Raw genomic sequence first — 20,552 nt, 5'->3', positions numbered from 1 at the left:
ATTCCATCAAGACATCAAGACCCTCTTCCCAGTGGGGAGTCTGCTTCTCCCTCTCCCTCTGACTGCCGCTTCCCCTGCTTGTGCTCTCTCTTTGTCAAATATATAAATAAAATCTTTAAAGTTTTAAATCTTAAGACTTAGACGTAGAGATATATACTGTGAATTTATGTAAGTGAAATTTATCTTTCTGAGTATGCAGTTCTAGGATTTTTCTTAAACACAGAGTTTTATTTGTCATACTTCAATCAAGATACAGAACAGTTTCCTTACCCCCCAAATTCCCTTGAATCCTTTGTAATCAATCCCTCTCCCCATCCCCAGGTCTTGGGACCCACTGATTTGTTTTCTTTCCCTATAGTTTTACCTATGGTAGAATGCCATTTATCTGGAATGGTCCAATATTGGGGGGAAGGGCAGGAAGGAAGGTCTGGTTTCTTTCACTCAGCTTAATGTTTACAAGATTTATCCATGATATATATAACAACTGTTCATTTTCACTGCTATATAAATATACCATAATTCATTTACATCATTTTATGATCATACCATGGTATTAGCCATTGTATTGTTGACGAACATAAAGTTTTCCCCTTGGGGCTCTCACAGATAATGCTGCTAGGAATGTTCTTGCACACACCTTTTTAGGCTCACTGCATTAATCTTTGTTGGTTTAGTGATCCCAAAGTCATGAAAATGTACTCCTATCTTAGTTTCTAGAATTTTCACTCTACCTTTCACACTTAGATCTACAACTGACCTAGAACGCTTATTGTATGTGATATGAGGCGGGGGCTCAAGCTTCTTTTCCCTTCTCGCCACCTGGATACCAGCTGAACCATCACCATTAATTGAAAAACAAAAGTCCTTTCAGCCTGCTCTACCGTGCCCTCTCTGAAATAAGCTGTCCATACACCTGTAATTTTGTTTCCAGGCTCTCCATTCCATTCCACCGTCTCTTTATATTAATCCTGCCCCCCCCCCCTTTTGGGAAATTTTCCTGTTATTCGTGACCCTCAGAATTTCCACATAATTTTTAGGCTCCTACCTGGGTTTACTCATCCTTGGCCCCAGCACTGACGAGGTGCCTGGCACTCAGTAGGAACTCGGTGAATCGCTGTTGTGTGGATGGAGGTGACCTCAGGACCTTTCAGAGACGATGATAAAGACCTTCTCAGCCACAGGTTCCCCACCTCCACTACCCTGGCCGGCCTCCTGCCCCCTCTACTGCTCCAGCACCCCTCTCCCTTCTCCTCCCCCCCCCACTGACCCAGCCCTCTGTACCCCCTAGAGGCGCTCCGGTAAATTGCAAGGAGGCGGAGCTCGTCACTTTCCTCCCGGACGCTGCCTTCCAGCGGCGGGTCCTCCCCGCCCCGCCTTCTGCCGTCTCCGCCCCGCCTCCGCCGGCCTCCGCCACGCCCCCAACTCTCCAAGCCCCGCCTCCACCTCGCTGTGGCCGGCCGGAAGGGCAGTCCCGCGGCCTCCCCAGCTTGGCTACCGGCAGTGCGGGGAAGGCAGCGGCGGCAACCGCGGCTCGGGGAGCGCCCGGCATGGACACCCGGTTGGACCAGGAGACAGCGCGGTGGCTGCGATGGGACAAGGTGAGGGGCGCCAGGGGGAGGGGGAGGGAGAGTCCGGGGGAGCCGTGGGACCCTCCGCACCCCGCAGGCGCCCCGCTGCCTTTCCCGCGGAGAGCGCGGGCGCCTGCGCTTCCTTCCATCCTGCCGCTCGCACCCGCCGGGCGCACGACCCCGAGGAAGACCCGAGCTGCGGTACCGAATTTACCAACATGCAGATACCGAGCTGCTGGATGGGGAAACGCGAGCCGCCCCGGAAGGCCACAGCTCGCTCCCTCAGCAGCCGGACTCCCGCTTCGGGGAAGCGGAGCCCACCCGGGCAGGTTGATGCTAGGCGCAGTTTCAGTGCATCCACACAGAGGAAGTAGAGTCACAGCTGAATGCGGATCCAGCAGTGGGGAGTAGGTGCAGAGCCAGGGCGAGGTCACCGGGAGTGGGTGCAGAGCCGGGGCGAGGTCAGCCCGCCGTCCCCGGTCACCGGGGAGTCGCAGAGAGAGCAGGGTGGTAAGCACCCTGTGTAGGGTGGTTGGGGGCCGGTCGCTAACTTTTCTCCCCGCTGAACTCTTATGTGGTTATTTAAAAGGTGCTCCGGGAAAAGCAAAGCGAAAACTGAGGGCGGGGATCCCTCTGGGTGTGAGCAGGGTTATAAGGTTGTAAAAGGGCTTGGCAGCAACTCAGAAAATCCAAGTTGTTTTTCTCATCAAACTCGGGAAGACAGAGGAGGAGGAATCAGGGGTGGCCAGGCCTCCTTGCATTTGGACTGCTTGTGGCAGATCCGAAGTTTCCCCGGGGAAAGTTGTCCCGGGACAAATGGAGCCATCTGGCCGTCTGGGGTGCCGGTGGAGGAATGGGAGAGCAAGCTGGAGCTGTCTGGACTTGGCCGGTCCCAGAGGTCATGTCCAACTAGGGCGTGCGCGCGTTGATGTCACTCAGACTGCTGCCTCAGCCATCCTTCCGCAGCCCGCGGTGCATCCCCAGAGGCACAATCCTTTCGTCCATCCTTTGCCTTTTGCTCCTGGGAACTTTGCAGAACAGTTTTCCCATCCACCTCTCCCAGGTAGTCCGTTGTGAACGTGGGTCCTCCTGATGGGGCACGCCTGGCTTCCAGCATCTTCTTCCCCTCTCTGACTTTGCTGGAAAGATAGACAGCACTGCTAGCTTTTCCCCTGTTTATTCTTAGGTGCTAGAACAAAGAGAGAGAATTAGGGACCCCACTTCAGAAAGCGCCCCTTCTCTTGTCTAACTCTCCTGCTTGCTCTCTGGGGCATGTAGTTTGTTTTCCCAGAGTGTTCCTTGGCTCCTCTGCTGAACTTGTTTCTCATGCTGTTCCTCCTGTTTTGGGTCTGAACTTCAAGGTGTTTTAGGTAGATAGGCCTTCCCGGGCAACCAGTGGTAAATTATGTCTCCCTAATACTATGTCTAGATTGGTCAAAAAAATGAAAACAAAACAAAACAAAGCCTTGTTTGTGGGTGTATTTGTTAATGTCTGGCCCCAGGGTTGACTTCAAAGGCAGGATGCCTTTGGTGGCATAGCCCCTGTTCAGGAGGGCCCAGCACTTGGTTTAATCCTCTGCTGTCCTGTTTTGAAATTCTTGAAACTTGTTAAACAAGGAGTCCCACATTTGCCTTTTGCCCTGGGCCCAGACAAGTTAAATAGCTGTCCCTGTCCACTTCCTCATTAACTTCCATGGTTATTAGGGCCTGGCCTGGTGCACAACTCATACTTGCGGAGTGAAGGAAGGGAAATTGCAAACTGTCATAGGGGCCAGGTCTTCCTCTCCACCTCTGGCTCCTGAGCAAGAAGTGAGGACACACCCCACACAGGATGCTATTGACAAGTCCCTGGGTGGTTTTTCTTTTCCTGGAAGGAGGGCCTTGTAATTCTTTAGGGAAGGAAACCATTTCTGGTAACTTAGTAACTTGAGGTGGGTAGAATTTTTTTTTTTTAAGAGGAAGGGAGAAACAGAGGGAGAAAGAGAATCTTAACCAGCCTTCACACCCAGCGCGGAGCCCAAGGTGGGGCTCAACCTCATATCCCTGAGATCATGACCTGAGCTGAAATCAAGAGTCACACACTAAACTGACTAAACCATCTAGTGGCCCCTAGAATCCTTTTAAAAATCATAATTGATAATGCGTTTTTCAATGAGGCTTTCTCTTTGAAGAAATAAAAACCTAATTTCCACAAAGTGTTGTATCTGTATATGGAGAGAGAGTACCTCCCTGGGTAGAGACAAAGGGATATTATCCTTTTTCTCTATTTGTTTTTTAAGATTTTATTTATTTATTTTAGAGAGCTAGAGAGAGATCACAAGCAGGGGGAGGGCCAGCGGGAGAGGGAGAGAGAGAATCCCAAGCAGATTCTGCACTGAACACAGAGCCTGTTGCGGGCCTGATCCCAGGACCCCGAGATCGTGACCTAAGTGGAAATCAAGTCAGACGCTCAACCGACTGAGGCACCCAGGCACCCCTCCTTCTTATTTTTTAAATTTCTACCACTCCTGTTGCTCTTTCCTTTCTTCCTTGGTTCAAGACAGATGCCAAGTGGGGAGCATCCCCCCAACCAAAAGCACTGGAGCGGTCTGGTCTGATTTCCCCCAGGGCCACAGGCAGGTGCCCTCTGGGTTCCCACTACACCTTCATCCCCCCCAGCCCCACCCCACCCCTTGTGGTGTCTCTGCTGTCAGCTTTGGTTGCTCTCATGGCTGATGCTAATCTACTCCGCCCTCCTGACTGTGCAGTTCTGTCTCTGTCTCCTTTGGTTTCTCTCAGGCGATTGGGTCTTTAATGGCTACCAAAGGCCAACTGGCATCTTCCACATCTACCCTGTGTACAGGGGACTCACCAGATATTGGGTGTGACCGTGAAGTCTGTGTTTCCTCTTTCACTCAACAAATATTTATTAAATCTCTTCTGTGTTCCAGATCCAAACCCTTCATTGAGGGGACCTGACAGTCTGATTGGTCAGATTGTGCTCTGTGATTAGTGGCTATTGCTTTTAACCCGAAAGGTGGGGGGGTTTTACCCGACCCCAAGGTGGAACAATCTGGAAATATGGGCTTGCTTCCAGAAAGCCTAGGTTTTATTGCAATAGCATTTCAAAGTTTAATTACGTGGTATATCTTGGCTGCATGTTCGGTGTTGGATGATGACTGTGAGATAAAGTGTTTACTTGCTGGTTCCTCCGAACTTTTCATTTAAAAGTCTGATGTGGAATTAATGTGATTGTCATTTTTCCTCCATTCCTAATATTTTCTGCGACTCTTGAACAAAGAAAACTGGGCAATGTAAAATGAACTTAAGAGATTCATGAGTGTCTATTTGAAACAACTAATGTAATAGAGAAAGTCACTTAAACTCTGAGGCTTCTCCTCTGTAAATTGGAGTGTCCGTTATTTGTCCGCTTCTTGCGGCCATTGCAAGCTTCAATTTGACCAGGTCTGTGAAAGGATTGTACAAATTAGAAGATACTACCGTCGTAAGATTTTGATTTAAAGTATATAATCTCATAACTCTGTGGGAAAATTTGAAGATACTAGGGAAGAAAATGAACGTTTGAGTACAACTAAGTTCCAGACAGAGTAAGAGGTTTTGCATTAATTTAATGCAAACCACCTCCGAACCAGCTTGTAAAGGAGCTTCTAGACTGTTCCCATTTTACGGATGAGGAAACTGAGAATTCAAGAAGCTAAATTGGTCTTCCCAAGAGCATCTAGTTGACAGGTGATGGCATGGCAGGCATTCCATCCCCAAACCTATGTGTTCATTCCATTTCTCCAAAAGCACTTGCCATGGTGGGAAAGAAAATAACGCATTATAAAGGAGAAAACGACTTCCTTCTAGTCACGACACTTCTGACACCAAATGTACGGGTTCCCACACCGACTTATTTTCCAGCTCTCTATGGATACTGACCGACATCCTGCAGTTTCCCTCAGTTCTGACACTCAGCCGAGCAGACTGAACACAGACACTGCCCTCAGCTTCGGGGCTCAGTCCCACAAAACTACCCCCCGCCTCAGATGCCCGTCAAAAGCCCCAGGTTGTCATCTGTACGTCTGACCAGCCAGCGATACATCAGGGGTACCCATGACCCACACGTCTCAGGGTTGGTTTTTTTTTTTTTTCTGTTTTTTTTTTTTTTTAAGACTTTATTTATTTATTTGACAGGAAGAGATTACAAGTAGGCAGAGAGAAAGAGAAAAGGAAGCAGGCTCCCTGCTAAGCAGAGAGCCCAATGCAGGGCTCGATCCCAGGACCCTGGGATCATGACCTGAGCTGAAGGCAGAGGCTTTAACCCACTGAGCCACCCAGGCGCCCCCACACTTCTCAGGTTTAAGAATTTGCTAGAATGGCTCACCGAGCTCAGGGAAGCATTTTACTTAGGATTACCAGCTTTCTTATACAGGATACAGCTCAGGAACAACCAGATGAAAGAGCTGCGTAAGGCAAGGTGTATGGGCAGGGGTCCAGAGCTTCCCTGCTCTGCCAGCGCCCCAAGTGTTCACCAGCTCTGAAGGTCTCTGACCCTAGGGGTTGAGGGTTTGGGGGGACGTTCTGTTACCCTGAGTGGGATCTAGTCATTGACCACTGGTGGGGGAACCCAGCCTCCACCCCTCTAGTTACTAGTTGGTTTCTCTGGCAACCAGGTCACTCCCTGGGCATAAACTCAGGTTTGGCTGAAAGGGGTTAATTATGAATAAGAGAAGGTGTTCTTACTCCGCCACTCTGCAAATTCCTCCGGTTTCGGTGAGAAGCTCTATTCCAGGAGCCAGGGACAAAAAAGAAATCTGTATTTCATACTGTATCACAGTGTCACAGATTATAATTAAAAAATTGAATCCCCTGAAACTAATGTAACATTTTGTGTCACTATACTTCAATACACACACACCCACAAAAACCTTCCCTCATATTTCAACTTTTAATGTCATCAGAAAACTGGAAAGCCATAGGTATAGGACTTTTCAAATATATACATTTTCCCCCTATAGGTTAAATTATTGTGGGTCTTTAAAAAATATTTCAGATATTTAATTCTGTTTTTCAGTTGGCTGTATCTGTTGTACACGTTTCTGTTTCGCAGAATCCTTTAACTTTGGAGTCAGCAAAACAACTAATTAAGGATGGAAATAAAGAAGAACTACAGAAATGTTTTGGGGCCCGAATGGAGTTTGGGACAGCCGGCCTTCGAGCAGCTATGGGAACGGGAATTGCTCGTATGAATGACTTGACCATCATCCAGACTACACAGGTACCACATTTTTCTATTTCTTGGTTATTCTTTTTTTTTTTTTAATATTTTTTAAAAATTTATTTATTTGACAGACAGAGATAACAAGTAGGCAGAGAGGCAGGAAGAGAGAGAGAAGAAGGGAAGCGGGCCCCCTGCTGAGCAGAGAAGCCGACATGGGGCTCTATCCCAGGACCCTGAGATCATGACCGGAGCCGAAGGCAGAGGCTTTAACCTAGTGATCCACCCAGGCGCCCTTATTTCTTGGTTATTCTTAACATGTTCCCAGCTGTAACAGATAAGCTGAGGCGTGTTGACAATTTTAAGTATTTATTTGAGCAAAAACCCATTTGAGTCTTGGGCAGTATCAAGCTTAGGAGCCCCCCCACTGGCAGGAGTGGGGCGGGGGGGGGGGGACTTCCAGAGAAGAAGCAGAAGCGGAGTAAGGAAATTAATAGATTGGCTATAGCTCTTGTGGTTGCCTTTTTCAGGTAAGTCCCTCTGGCTGTTTGTAATTGGCTCTCCTTAGGTTTTAATTTAACCTTCAGGTCTTTACAGGCTCGGGTTTGGATTTGCTTCTATAGGCTACCAAGACATTAAAGCCTCCACAGTCTAATGGCCTCCTTGTCTAATTAATACAACCCTGGGCTCCTTTTGTATTCGAGGGACCTATATAATTTTAATTATGGCCAGGTCTTGTGGGTTTGCCGAGACCCAGGGAGTCATACATTTACTCAGTACAATAAGGCTCGTGCAGTTGGTTATAAGGTACGTGTTTCAAAATTCATACAACCTGCTTCTCTTTCTTCCTTTTTTTCTTCCTCCCTCCCCCCCTCTTTTCCTTCTCTCCCTCTCTCCCTCCCTTTCTTTCTTTCTACAGAGATTTATAGAATGTCTACCAGAAGTGCCAGGCTTTGAAGATACAACAATGACTTAAACAGACAGATTCCCTCGTGGAACTTGCATTCCAGTGCAAATCCACCAGCTAAGCTGGAGACTTTTATGGTCTTGTACTTTGCAATGGTGATACCGATGCACACACTGAGAAGCTTTTCTCGCTGCCAGAATAACCAGAAGCTGATTCTGTTTCATGTGAATTGATAGTATAGGTGGAAATTATTGCTGAGTTCCTTTTCCTTCATTTGTCAATTTTACAGTCAAGAGTGTACACCCAACTTTTAGGAATACAGATGAAATCTTTCTGCCACGGAGTAGCTAGAGTTTTGTTTACGAAGGAATTAAAGACTCGATTATTCTGTTTCTTCCTACTTAGACTTGTTAAAAGATGAAGGCGACTTTAATTCGGAGGGGAGAAGAATCCAGAAGAGTTGACTAACGATGATTATGTGTACCTTACATGTAGCTCCCAGCATCAAAGGCAGACCTGGGCATGTGCTAGTGAAACCCTAATAAGGAAGTCTTGCATAAGGGTATGGGGTTGCCATGGAAACGCTGGCTCCGAAGTCCTGTTCAGCACTAGGGCTCCCTGAGATCTTTTTGGAGGGAAGGCTCAGAGTGGAGTGAGCCTGGGAATCCTGTTCCAGTTTATGGCTAGCATGGAATTGTGCCCCTGGCTAAGGTCACCCTCTGCTCTAGGTACTAGGACTGTATAACACATCACCCAAGCACAGTGGTTTTAAACAGCCACATTTATTTTGCTCACAAATCTTTAGGTGGAGGTCGGTGAAGACGGCTCACCTCTTCAGGGCTTCGCATCACTGGAGCCAGCTTAGAGGCTAGAATCACTGAAAGCTCATTCACACTCAAGTTTGCACTTCCTGCTGACTTTTGGCTGAGATCTTAGCTGGGGCTGGAGCCTTCCTACAACGTGGCTCGGAGAGCAGCCAGGGAGAGCACCCACAGAGAGTGTATACAGGTGGCAGCTGTGTTGACCTTTCTTTTAGGACCTAGCCTTGAAAGTCATACAAACTCACTTCCGTCATATTCTCTTAGGTAGCAGTGACCCAAGAAGGTTGTTCCTGTTCAAGGAGAGAGCACATAGACACCCACCTCTCAATGGAGGAATGTCACTGTCCCATTAGAGGAGCACAGGGGATGGGATATATGCACGTGGCTCTCTTTGGAAAGACCAGTTGGTTCCATCCCCTGTTAGGCATCATTGTTGGGAATTCTAAGGGATTCCAGATGAACCCAGAGCCTTTTCTTCTGTATTCACCTACATCTCATTTGTAGGTATGGTGAAATTGATCCACAGAAAGCTCTTACGCCCTACCTCATACATCTTTTCCCCTAGGGGAGTTGGCCTCTTCCGGGAGTAGACCTTGTGATAGGTAAGAATCCCACAAAACTAAAATGAGTAGATCCTTGAAAGGTCAGCTGATGCAACCAGCCATTCCTTGTGATAATTTCCTCTTGAGTCCCCACCACTTTGAAGTGGTTATACAGCCTACACTGAATGTTTACAGTAGGCAACAAGGATGCTACGAGTTAGGACAATTTTTGAAGTCTTAGGAGTGGTTAATAATCAGCAAAAGAGGCTCCCAGGACAGACCAGCCAGGCTTCCATCCCCAGCCTGGGGTGGCGTCACCGGGCAGAATGTGCTGACTTTCTCTATGGTCCAGGCGCTCCTGCTGCTGGCCTCCAGTGGGAACTCTTCCCCCAACGATGCCCCAAAATTTATCTGCTTGGATTTAAGAAGCAGGTATATGTGAGTCATAAATGTCCCCGTGGGAAACGGGGTAGAGACTGGAGGGAAATTTCTGTGTTACTGGCCTCACGATAGCAGTTCTAATTTCGTCAAAGGCTACTTCACCAGGCCATCTCATGTTGATGATGGAGAGCACTCACCGTCTTCTGAAATAATCATTCTGTCTCTGGGTTGTACTCATTAAAGAATGGTTTTGGGGTGCCTGGGTGGCTCAGTCGGTTAAGCAGCCGACTCTTAATTTCTGCTCAGGTCATGATCTTAGGGTGGTGAGATCAAGCCTCCTATTGGGCTCTGCGCTGGGCGTGGAACCTGCTTAAGATTCTCTGTCTCCCTCTACCCCTCCCTCCTGCTCTAAACAAAAAGACAAAAAAAAAAAAAGAATGGTTTTGTCTTTAGCTTAAATCTGTCTTTAGCTTTCACATATTGGTCATGGTTTGAGCTTTTGAAGCTGTACAAAGTTCATTTCATGTCTCCTGTAATCACATTTCAATTCCGTAAACCTCCCTCAGCACATACTGAGTTTTTTCTCTAGAATAAACATCCCCTCTTCTCTTAGCCATTTTCTCAGGCCCTCAGTCCCAGCTGGCCCCAGAGTTTTTTAGAGTGACTTGGTGGTGTGAGGATTCTGGGCTAAGACTGGGTGCTTTTTGTGCCCTCGAACACTGAAGCCAAGCACGGGGATCGATGGGAGCTGGGGGAGAGGGTGTTGTCACTGGTGTAAGCCTTAGAGTCATCTGGGTACCTTCTGGAAAACCCATAGAACCAATGCACACATGCCCTTCTTATCGCTCAACCTCAGAAGGGCTGCCCAAAGCAATATTTTTGTCTAAGAAAAATGAAAGGTATTCTCCATTGGCACTTCTCTGGCCACAAAGCTGTAAAGTATCTTCCCCCCTCCCAAACACAAAGAGTTATATTTACTTTTTTAAAAAATGTCCCTTTAAGGGTGGGACCAAAAAAAAAAAGACTTTCTTCAGTCAAAGTGAAATAAGTAATATTATTACTCAGTCAACCCGCCTTCCTTTTGTTCCGTAATAAAAACCTATTTTGTCCCATGAGATGAACCTATCAAATTCAGGATTCAGTGTTTCTCTAATCTTCCAAATTTCCAATTGATGTGATTTACGGCGCCCACTGAGATTCAGGAATTGTGTGTTCCATCAGCAGGTGGGAATCACCCAAAATTCACACAATTTGTAGATGTGTCATTGGCTGAGCCGTGTGACGGGACTGAAAAGACCTCGGCCTGCTGGTCAACAAGATCACAAGTAGAACAGGTTTAGATCCGATAATCGTCAAAAACTTATAAAACATACCACGTTTCCTTCACCTACTGTGTTACGGAGCAGGGAGAAATGTCTGAAGCACCTTTTCCTCAGACATCTTAGAACTCGTGTGAAGGGAGGAATGTAGACCTTGAAGGAAAGTGATAAAAATAATGCTCGTAACAGCAAACAGATAGTGCTTGCTGGGTGTCGGATGCCAGCACTCGGGTTTTAATTAATTTAATCCTAGAAACAGCCCTTTGAGGTGGGTACTATTGTTTTCCTGTTTTACAGAATAGGAAAGCGAGGCATCAGGCAGTTAAGGGATTTGTCATTTGTTCTCGAAGGTGGCAGAGGGGAGTAGGAGCGCATAGGTTTTGTGTGCTTTTAACCCCTGCCTCTACCACCTCTAACTGGACCCAGGTAGATATGCAGGCTCTGCCCCTGAAGAGCCTCTGTGTCTGGGCAAGCAAGCGCCTCTGAACCTTAGCTTTCCCGTCTGTACAATGGGATTCCTTGACAAAGTTTATCTGGGGGTTACTGAGAACAGATGCTAAGTGTCTAGCACAGTGTCTCAGACATACAGGGAGACAATAAATAAAGCTGCTATTTTCTTATTGTTCAGTTTGTTTAATTATCCATGGGATATTTTTTAGGGGTTTTGCAGATACCTAGAAAAGCAGTTCAGCGACCTGAAGCAAAGAGGTGTTGTGATCAGCTTTGATGCTCGAGCTCACCCACCGAGTGGAGGCAACAGCAAAAGGTATGGAAAGATATATAAGAAACCATTTTTTGTAGGTATTGTGTGGTTTTATCTTTAATCACCTCACGTATATTTGTCAGCCCCCTTGCTTCCCTGTGAGAATGATGAGTACATTCTGTTGCAACTTTTATGAATTCTGGTTTTACGTATGGGTTAAAAGAATGAAATTATTCAGACAAAAGAGAATTTAAGGTCTCTCTAAAGGAGAGACATATTTTTAAAGAGGCAGCATTATTTCTCCCTCTCCCTTCTTCCATTTGCCTTTTTTTTTTTTTAAGATTTTATTTATTTATTTGACAGAGAGAGACAGCAAGAGAGGGAACACAGCAGAGGGAGTAGGAGAGTGAGAAGCAGGCTCCCCGCAGAGCAGGGAGCCCGATGTGGGGCTCAGTCCCAGTACCCTGGGATCGTGACCTGAGCCAAAGTCAGATGCCTAACAACTGAGCCACCCAGACGCCCCCATATTTTTTTCTTCCCCCACTATTCATTATACCCCTTGAGCTCCTTCCCATTTCGTGAGCACCTGTTTTCAGTTTCATTCTTGTATCATTCTCAAACCATTGGGACTCTCACGTAGCCACCAGCAGATGATGATGCAGATGCCGAAGCCGATGATGAAGATGCTATAAATAGTAATTGGAGCAATTGCTTGAGTGCTGGATATGAACAAGGCCCTTAGCTATTTGCTTATTCAATTCTCACAACGGCTGATAAAGTGTGTACTTTTATCTCTGTGCTTTGATGTCATGAAGAGAGAGAAGGAGTCACAATTTCAGCATAAAGAAGCTGACAGCAGTGGTCAGCTAACTTTATTTCTAAAGGGTAAAGAGTTAAACATTTTACACAATATGGGCCATATAGTCTGTCACAACTACTCAGTTCTGGCCCCGAGCACAAGAAGCACAACCATAGCTAATGCATACTGAATGGGCATGGTGATGTTTCAATAAAATTATTGACAGATGAGCCATAGGTTGCCACCCCCTGCTCTTAATGATGTTACATGACCCTCTTTTCCACTTGAACGCTTCCCCTATTATGATGAATCTTTGTGTCACTCCAGAGTGTATGTATTAGTAGTTTCTTAGAGTGGAAGAACGTACAAATATTTAATATTAACGAAAGGTCTCATTACCTTTACAGCACAGAAGGAGTTCATAGAGTCTTTTTTTTTTTAAGATTGTTTTTTAAATTACAGTATGAGTATGAGTAAGAGAAACAGAGCGTGGGCAGTGAGGAGCATCAGGGCCAGAGGGAGAAGCAGGCTCCCCGCTGAGCAGGGAGCCGGATGCAGGACTCGATCCCAGGACCCTGGGGTCATGACCCAAGACGAAGCAGATGCCCAACTGACTGAGCCACCCAGGTGCCCCAATTTCACAGAGTCCTAATCTTTGCCCCTGAAGAGCCTCTAATCTAAGAGAGGAGCATTGATAGGAACAAATGTGCACCTCTGAGGGACTATGGCCAGGGCATAAGATTAGATACTGTTAGCTGCTAGACTAAACTGGGAATGACATAAGATTTTTGCCCTTTTTTCTTTTTTAAATATTTTCTTTACTTAGTTATAGAGAAAACACAAGATGGAGGAGAAGGACAGAGAGGGAGAGAGAGAACCTCAAGCAGACTCTGTGCTGAGTGACAAGTCCCAGATGGGACTTCATCTCAGGACTCTGGGATCATGACCTGAGCCGAAATCAAGAGTTGGATGCTCAGCCAACCCAGCCTTCCAGGCGCCCCCATAAGATTTTTGTTCCTAAGTTGCAGACTCAAAAATATGGTTTATGTCAGTACAGCAAGAGAGAAGCCGTAGCTCTACATTTTTAAGAGAGAGGCATAGTATAAGCCAGAATATTAGTTCATCAGTTTTTAGTTAGTGAGTCTACAGTTAGAATTAGGTCATATTTGGGGCCCCTGGGGGTGGCTCAGTTGGTTAAGCACCTGCCTTCAGCTCAGGTCATGATCCCAGGGTGCTGAGATCGAGTTCCCCGCATGGCACTCCCTGTTCAATGGGGAATCTGCTTCTCCCTCTCCCTCTGCTGTTCCCCCTGCTTGTGCTCTGTCTCTCTTTGTCACATAAATAATCTTTAAAAATCTTTAAATTACCTTCTTTTTTTTTTTTTTAAGATTTTATTTATTTGACAGACAAAGATCACAAGTAGGCAGAGAGGCAGGCAGAGAGAGAGAGGAGGAAGCAGGCTCCCTGCAGAGCATAGAGCCTGACATGGGGCTCGATCCCAGGACCCTGGGACCATGACCTGAGCCGAAGGCAGAGGCCTTAACCCACTGAGCCACCCAGGCGCCCCTTTAAATAACCTTCTTAAAAAATCTTTAAAACTTAAAAAAAATCTTTGAACAATCTTTTTAAAAATCTTAAACAAAAAAAAAAGAAAGAAAGAAAAGAAAAGAATTAGGTCATAAGCATGCTTTTCTGTCTCCGGGGGCCGGGTCACTGCCTCCAGCCAGAGCATGTGCCATGCACGTACATGGCCAACTGTACCTGTGGAGCTTCTGAAATTGCTTCTTTGGGGGCTGATTCTCAGCTTCTGGTTGACACATCCTTCGGATGTGTTCATGTTGGTGATTAAGGTATGGATATTTCTCGCTCTGGCCTTAGAGCCATAGCATTTCCAGAAAGTGACCACTCTGTGAGTTTATGGCTCAAGTCTCCGGGTTTGATGGGGTGGAGTGGAGCCCAGGGTCGCTCTCTTCTCCCCCCACAACATGCAAGACATTCAGAGATAGTCGCATAAGTACCGAACCAGTACATGGTCAAACATTATGGTGAGTAAATGGACTCTCGTTAAAGAGGCAGAAATGACTGCAGGTGCAGAACTTTATGTAAGGAATTGTTTATTAGTCCTTTCATCTCCCAATTTTAAATATCTGGTGGGGAAACATAAACACATAAACAGTAACCATCAAGCATACACAGAGAACACATTGAATCTTTCCTGTGCAGATCTGTTACTTAGTTGGTATATATAATGTGTGCGCCGAGCGACTCCCTTGCTTCTTTTAAGAAAGCGCCTTTAGGGCACCTGGGTGGCTCAGTGGGTTAAGCCTCTGCCTTTGGTTCAGATCATGATCTCAGGGTCCTGGGATTGAGGCCTGCATTGGGCTCTCTGCTCAGCGGGGAGCCTGCTTCCTCCTCTCTCTCTCTCTCTGCCTCTCTGCCTACTTGTGATCCCTGTCTGTCAAATAAATAAAATCTTTAAGAAAAAAAAAAAAAAAAAAAAACACCTTTAAGTCACCCAGAACACAAGAAAAACATTCCATGAGGGGGAAAGTGACATCTGTTTGAAGTTACTTCAGTTCTGATGACTACAGTTTAGACTTACTTCAGATTTTTATTAAAATTGTCTTTGCTAAATTTTGTTATTTTTGTGAGTTTCCCTTCATAGAGTCTTTTATTTTCCCCCACTGTCAAAATCTTGTTTTTATTACTGTGAATCCTAGGAATTTTAATGCTCATGTTGTGAAAACACAGAGATCTCTTTGTGCCCAGCCAGCTTCCAGAATAGTGTTGGCTAAAGCTGGTGCTCAAGAAATATTTGGGAAGAGGGGTTCCCGAGTGGCTCAGTCGTTAAGCATCTGCTTTTGGCTTGGGTCATGATCCCAGAATCCTAGGATCAAGCCCCACTTTGGGCTCCGTGTTCAGCGTGGAGCCTGCTTCTCCCTCTCCCACTCTCTCTGCTTGTGTTCCCTCTTGCTGGGTCTCTCTCGTCAATGGATAAAATCTTAAAAAAAAAAAAAATTGGGAAGAGAAGGAATACATATCTGTTTATTTACTCCTATAATGGTATGTGGTTCAATGGAAGTCAACTGCTCAGCTTTTGTGATAAAATAGTCTACCCCAAGGCTGAAGAAAGATTTGATGCCCCGTTCTGTGTCCTGCTCTAAGCTAGCCCTATGGAAGGTGAGAAAAACATCAATGTCAGAGATGTAAGTCTTGTTTTAAAGGGCTGAATGAAGCCAAGATGTGTCTCTGCCCGATGTATGTATCACATTCACACTCTCCTACATATGCCAATATGCCTTATATTTCACGAGACGACGTCTAATCAGATGCTAGTCTGTGTGGCTTCTATTGGATTGTGAGAACTTTAGATGAGGGTTTCTCAGCCTCTGCCCTGTTGACATGGGATATCCTACTGGGCTGGGTGAGTCTTTGTTGGGGCCTGCTGTGTGCATTGTAAGGTGTTTGGTGGCGTCCCCCGCCTCTAGCCTGTTCTAGCAATCCCCAGTGATAGTCAAAAACATCTCGGGCATTTCAGATGTCCCATAAGAGGGGCAGAATTGCCCTTGGCTGAGAACCCCCGAGATGGAACGGAAAAACTTGGGTGAGGCCCTCGGCCAGCTGCTGTGGGACTTGTTTGACATGAGGCAGCTCACCTGGCTTTTCTTGGCTTTAGTCCCATCTCTGTAAAACAAAGGGATGGAACGAGATGACTCCTGAGATTGCTCCAAGGTCAGTGTTCTGTGCCAATGGAAATATAATGAATGACCTGAAGAAGGGGTCGAGCACTCATTTCCTTCTTCACCAGCACCCATGATCCTGACACGCTCCTCTCCTTTCTCCCCCCGTCACGCTGCATTTCCAGATTTGCCCGACTTGCTGCAACCACATTTATCACTCAAGGAATTCCTGTGTACCTCTTTTCTGGTATAACCCCAACCCCCTTTGTGGTAAGTAACCCTTTCTTTTTCTAATTTTCCCTCACGGGATCAGGGATGGGACGTGGCTGTGTTCTGTGGTCTGTAAGCTATTGGGATTTGGGTATTTATTTGACAGGAGAGCCCCTTGGCATTTATCAGGCATTCTCTCACCTCTCTGGGTATGTTCTTCCCACATCCTAATAATATTTCTCAGGTGTTCGACCCCTAATGCATCTGAGTCTATTTATTTATTTATTTATTTATTTATTTTTAAGATTTTTATTTATTTATTGGACAGAGAGAAAGATCACAAGTAGGCAGAGAGGCAGGCAGAGAGAGAGGAGGAAGCAGGCCCCTCGCTGAGCAGAGGGCCCGATGCAGGGCTCGATCCCAGGACCCTGGGATCATGACCTGAGCCAAAGGCAGAGGCTTAACCCACTGAGCCACCCAGGCGCCCCGAGTTTATTTTTTTCTAAGTGCAATTTTCCTTCTTAGCATTCAAAGGGTATTTTAACTAGAAAAATATCTTTTGTTTGCTGTCTGTGTTTTCATTTGGTTTGTGTTTCTTTTTCTCACTGGCACAGGCAGGAAACTCCTTGGGTAGAAATCTGAATTCACCTCAAACCGTGTCTCCCCCTGAATGTTTTTGACAAGTTGATTAACCAGCTTTTGCTACACACGTTTTGTTCTAAATACTGTTCGGGACCACGACATGAAGCCTGCTTGGCACATTTTAGGAAGTTTTTTTTTTTTATATCAAATCCTTAACAGAGCAGAACTCAAAGAAAAGGACAATAAGGACTATGACAACTGTTCTTTTTAAGTAGATGGAACTTTTTAAAAACGGGGCCAGGTGCTGCGAATGTACATTTTTTTAGAAATTAAGCCAAAATTGTGAGTGGAATGCAGTTTCTTACATCGGGTGGACAAGAGGTGAATAAATAGAGAAGCCAGCTCCACTGGCTCGAGTGCATGGACAGGTAGATGCCGCACCTTCCGGGCTGTAAATAACCCAGTAGACACACAATGGCACAGCCAGATGTAGCTTGGATTTCATTGTTCGATGGAAAAACTGCCATGTGTTCTAGCATCCTTGCTCTTCTGTACAATGTCAGTGTTAACTGCTATTATTTTTCTATCAGACATTAATTATAAGAGTATCTCCTGAATATTTTTCCATGCTGTGGCGTGGTTCTCCCCTTTTCTTTGCTTGGGGGATATAAAATAACCCCTAAAGGGACAAATGACCACAGAGATCTTGGTGGGAGGCTGAAGGGGGGCTGATGGTTAGAATCTCGGGCTGTCTGTGTGTAGTAAATCTTACCTGCAGCCCAAAAAATCTTTTTTTAAAAAAATATTTTATTTATTTATTTGACAGAGATCACAAGTAGGAAGAGAGGCAGGCAGGCAGGGGAGGGGTGGAAGCAGTCTCCCTGCTGAGCAGAAAGCCTGATGCGGGACTTGATCCCAGGACCCTGAGATCATGACCTGAGCCAAAGGCAGAGGCTTAACCTACTGAGCCACCCAGGGAGCCCAAGGGAGGAGAGCCTCGCCCCTCTCCCTGTCTGGGGAACTAAAGTCTCACAGAGATGGGAGCCGAGTAGAAATACAAAAAAGGGATTTCCAACCTTGGAGCGGGCAATGAATGGGCAGGCCATAGGAGCACTCCATTTCTTCAACATTACCCTGCCCTATTCCCTAAAAGCAAATGGGAAAGAAGAGAAAACAGCTGGAGGGAAGAAACAGAATCCATAAGCTTCTTCCCTGAGCAGAGGGCTGAAAAGAATGTGAGATGAAGGATTAGAACTTCTTTTTGTTTGAACAAATTTCTGGTTCTACCAAGTGGAAGACAGAATGAGAAGAAGGCACCTAGGAAAATACTCAGCTGTCTTCTTGGGGTAGGGTGCATGTCCCTCAATTTTGAGCCATCATAGTAAGGATTGTCCGGGTGTGGCACAAACATACCGAATGACACCTTCTTACGATGTTTTTCTATTATGTGTATTAAGAGAGAGGGGCCCCAGGGTGGCTCAGTGGGCTAAAGCCTCTGCTTTCAGCTCAGGTCCTGATCCCAGGGTCCTGGGATCGAGCCCCACATCAGGCTCTCTCCTCAGCAGGGAGCCTGCTTCCTACTTTCTCTCTGCCTTCCTCTGCCTACTTGTGATCTCTAACTGTCAAATAAATAAATAAGATCTTTAAAAAAATAAAAGACAACAAGTTGATACAAACAGTTTTCAAGACCCAGGCTGAGGATCTCTGATTTTTCACTTACAAGTGTTGTTTCTTGCCTTTACAGCCCTACACGGTGTTGCATTTGAAACTTTGTGCTGGAATCATGATAACTGCCTCCCACAACCCAAAGCAGGATAACGGGTACAAGGTATTCTGCTTTTTCTCTCCGTACCCGTGTCCTCTGTCTGCATCCCGTTCCTTTATGGTGCAGGTACGGAGGCTGTATTTCCACGAACCTAAGCCATCTGGATACGTGCCTGCCTTCTCCAGGTCTACTGGGACAACGGAGCTCAGATTACCTCTCCTCATGACAAGGCGATTTCTCAAGCTATTGAAGAAAATCTGGAGCCGTGGCCTCAAGCTTGGGACGATTCTTTAATTAACGGCAGTCCACTGCTTCATGATCCGAGTGCTTCCATCAACAAGAGCTACTTTGAAGACCTTAAAAAATACTGTTTTCACAGGTAAGTGGATTGTAAACTCACCTCCTATGAGCTCAAATAAGGTGATTTAGTCAAATGTTTTCATTCAGTTTTTTTCTCGATGGGTACATATACTGTGGCTGCATCTGATTTTAGAGGGTGTAGGTCCAAGGGTCAGCAGTTTTTTCTTGTAAGGACAGGTGATTCATAATTTGGGCTTTGTGAGCCACTGTCTTACAACTGCCCTTTTCCCCTCCAGTTCAGTTGTCATGGCTCCCTTCTGTGCTCACCCCTACTGGTCCTGACTCTTCCATTGTCATGGACACCCCTGTGTGTAACCCCTGTGTGTAACCCGCAGACTTAGGACATGCAGTGAGGGAAGAAGCTGTCGAGCCGAGGAACAGTGTTGTCCTGCTGTGACATGCTTGGAGCCCCACCACCCCTGACTGACCCCCCAGGAAGAGACCACTGATTTTAAAGAGGCACAGTTTCTCGGCTGTCTCTAATACTGTTTCTGTGGGACCACTGGGAACGGAGGCTGCAGGGTAGAGTGTGGACCTCCATTGCCTCTGGAGGGAGCGGCCCTCCTTGCCAGGTGTTACCATGTGCAAATGGAGGTCAGGAGTCTCCAGATGCCGGATTTGTTCTCCCTGACAGAAATGAGAAACCTACATTTTCTGTGCGAAATCTCCTCATTTTTGAATGTGGGGGACCATTCTGTCAACGGTGTACACCCCAAACGGAACACATGAGTGCGCCTTCCCTCTGTCCCTCTGATTGGATGTCATGGAGACAAGGATTTTGACTGGCTCACTCCTCTAGGGAGCACCGGTGACAACGCGCTCAATGCCTTGATGCTAGTGTGGGCGTGCGTGCAGGCTGTCGTAAGCGGCAGGTCCTGTAGCAACATTGCACGGGCATCGACGGAGTTGGCCATGAGTAATAAATCACTCTCCAAACACGTTCTACCTGTTGACGCTCCCACCAGCAGAGTCCCAACTGTATCTGTATCGAGCTCAATGACGTAATATCTCGAGTGTATCAGAACAGTATGTGATCCATATATCTTACCCGTGCTGAGGATTATCAAATTTCTTATTTTGCTAGATGAAAGCAATATCTTACTTTATTTGGATTCTTTAAGTATGAATCAATTATTTTTTCCTGTTTATTTCACCTATATTTTTCTATATATTTATTCATTTTTTTTTGCATTTGTGAAACCTCTTTGCTTGTAGAGAAAACCGATCTTCATTTATTTCAAATGTTGTTTTCCCTTCTGTTGTTGTTAACTTTGGACTTTTTCATTGAAACTTTTTGATGAACTCAAAAAATGGATAATGTCTATCAGTCTTCTAATTTATGAGTTCTAAGTTCTAAGAGTTGTACTCAGACTTTCTTTATACCAAGATTATTTTTACCTCTTGCTTATTTCTAGGGCTTGCATATTTACATTTTATAATGTTTTTAAATCTTTTCAGTCATTAGTGATTTTTTAATTCTGTGTGAGACATGAAATAGCAAAGCAGATTGGTTTTTATTTTTTTTTTTAGGTTTTGCTGTTACACCAACACATTAAATTAAAGAATCTATCTTTGTTGATTAATTGGAAATATCACTTTATCAACTAATTCCCCACTTGGATTGAGTGTTTATATAGTTTCTACAGGCCTTTACTTTCACTGATTAATTTTTTTTATAAAGTTGTTTTTTTTTTTTGGACAGAGAGAGAAATCAC

General features: G+C 45.7%; 1 protein-coding gene across 1 annotated transcript in view; it reads left to right on the top strand.

Annotated features, from left to right (window-relative positions):
• The first annotated feature begins 1,470 nt into the window (after positions 1-1,470).
• The window catches only part of PGM2 (phosphoglucomutase 2), a 35,320-nt gene continuing 16,238 nt past the window's right edge, over positions 1,471-20,552 (top strand). Inside the window, exons 1-6 of the mRNA XM_044224751.1 lie at positions 1,471-1,598; positions 6,661-6,828; positions 11,398-11,504; positions 16,106-16,190; positions 18,457-18,540; positions 18,663-18,856. Coding sequence (XP_044080686.1) covers positions 1,548-1,598; positions 6,661-6,828; positions 11,398-11,504; positions 16,106-16,190; positions 18,457-18,540; positions 18,663-18,856 — 689 coding nt within the window. The 5' untranslated portion in view covers positions 1,471-1,547. The remainder of the gene's footprint in view (positions 1,599-6,660; positions 6,829-11,397; positions 11,505-16,105; positions 16,191-18,456; positions 18,541-18,662; positions 18,857-20,552) is intronic.

The sequence above is a fragment of the Neovison vison genome, chromosome 11, assembly GCF_020171115.1.
Source record: "Neovison vison isolate M4711 chromosome 11, ASM_NN_V1, whole genome shotgun sequence".
Lineage (NCBI taxonomy): Eukaryota > Metazoa > Chordata > Mammalia > Carnivora > Mustelidae > Neogale > Neogale vison.
This window is presented reverse-complemented; position numbering and strand designations above follow the sequence as displayed.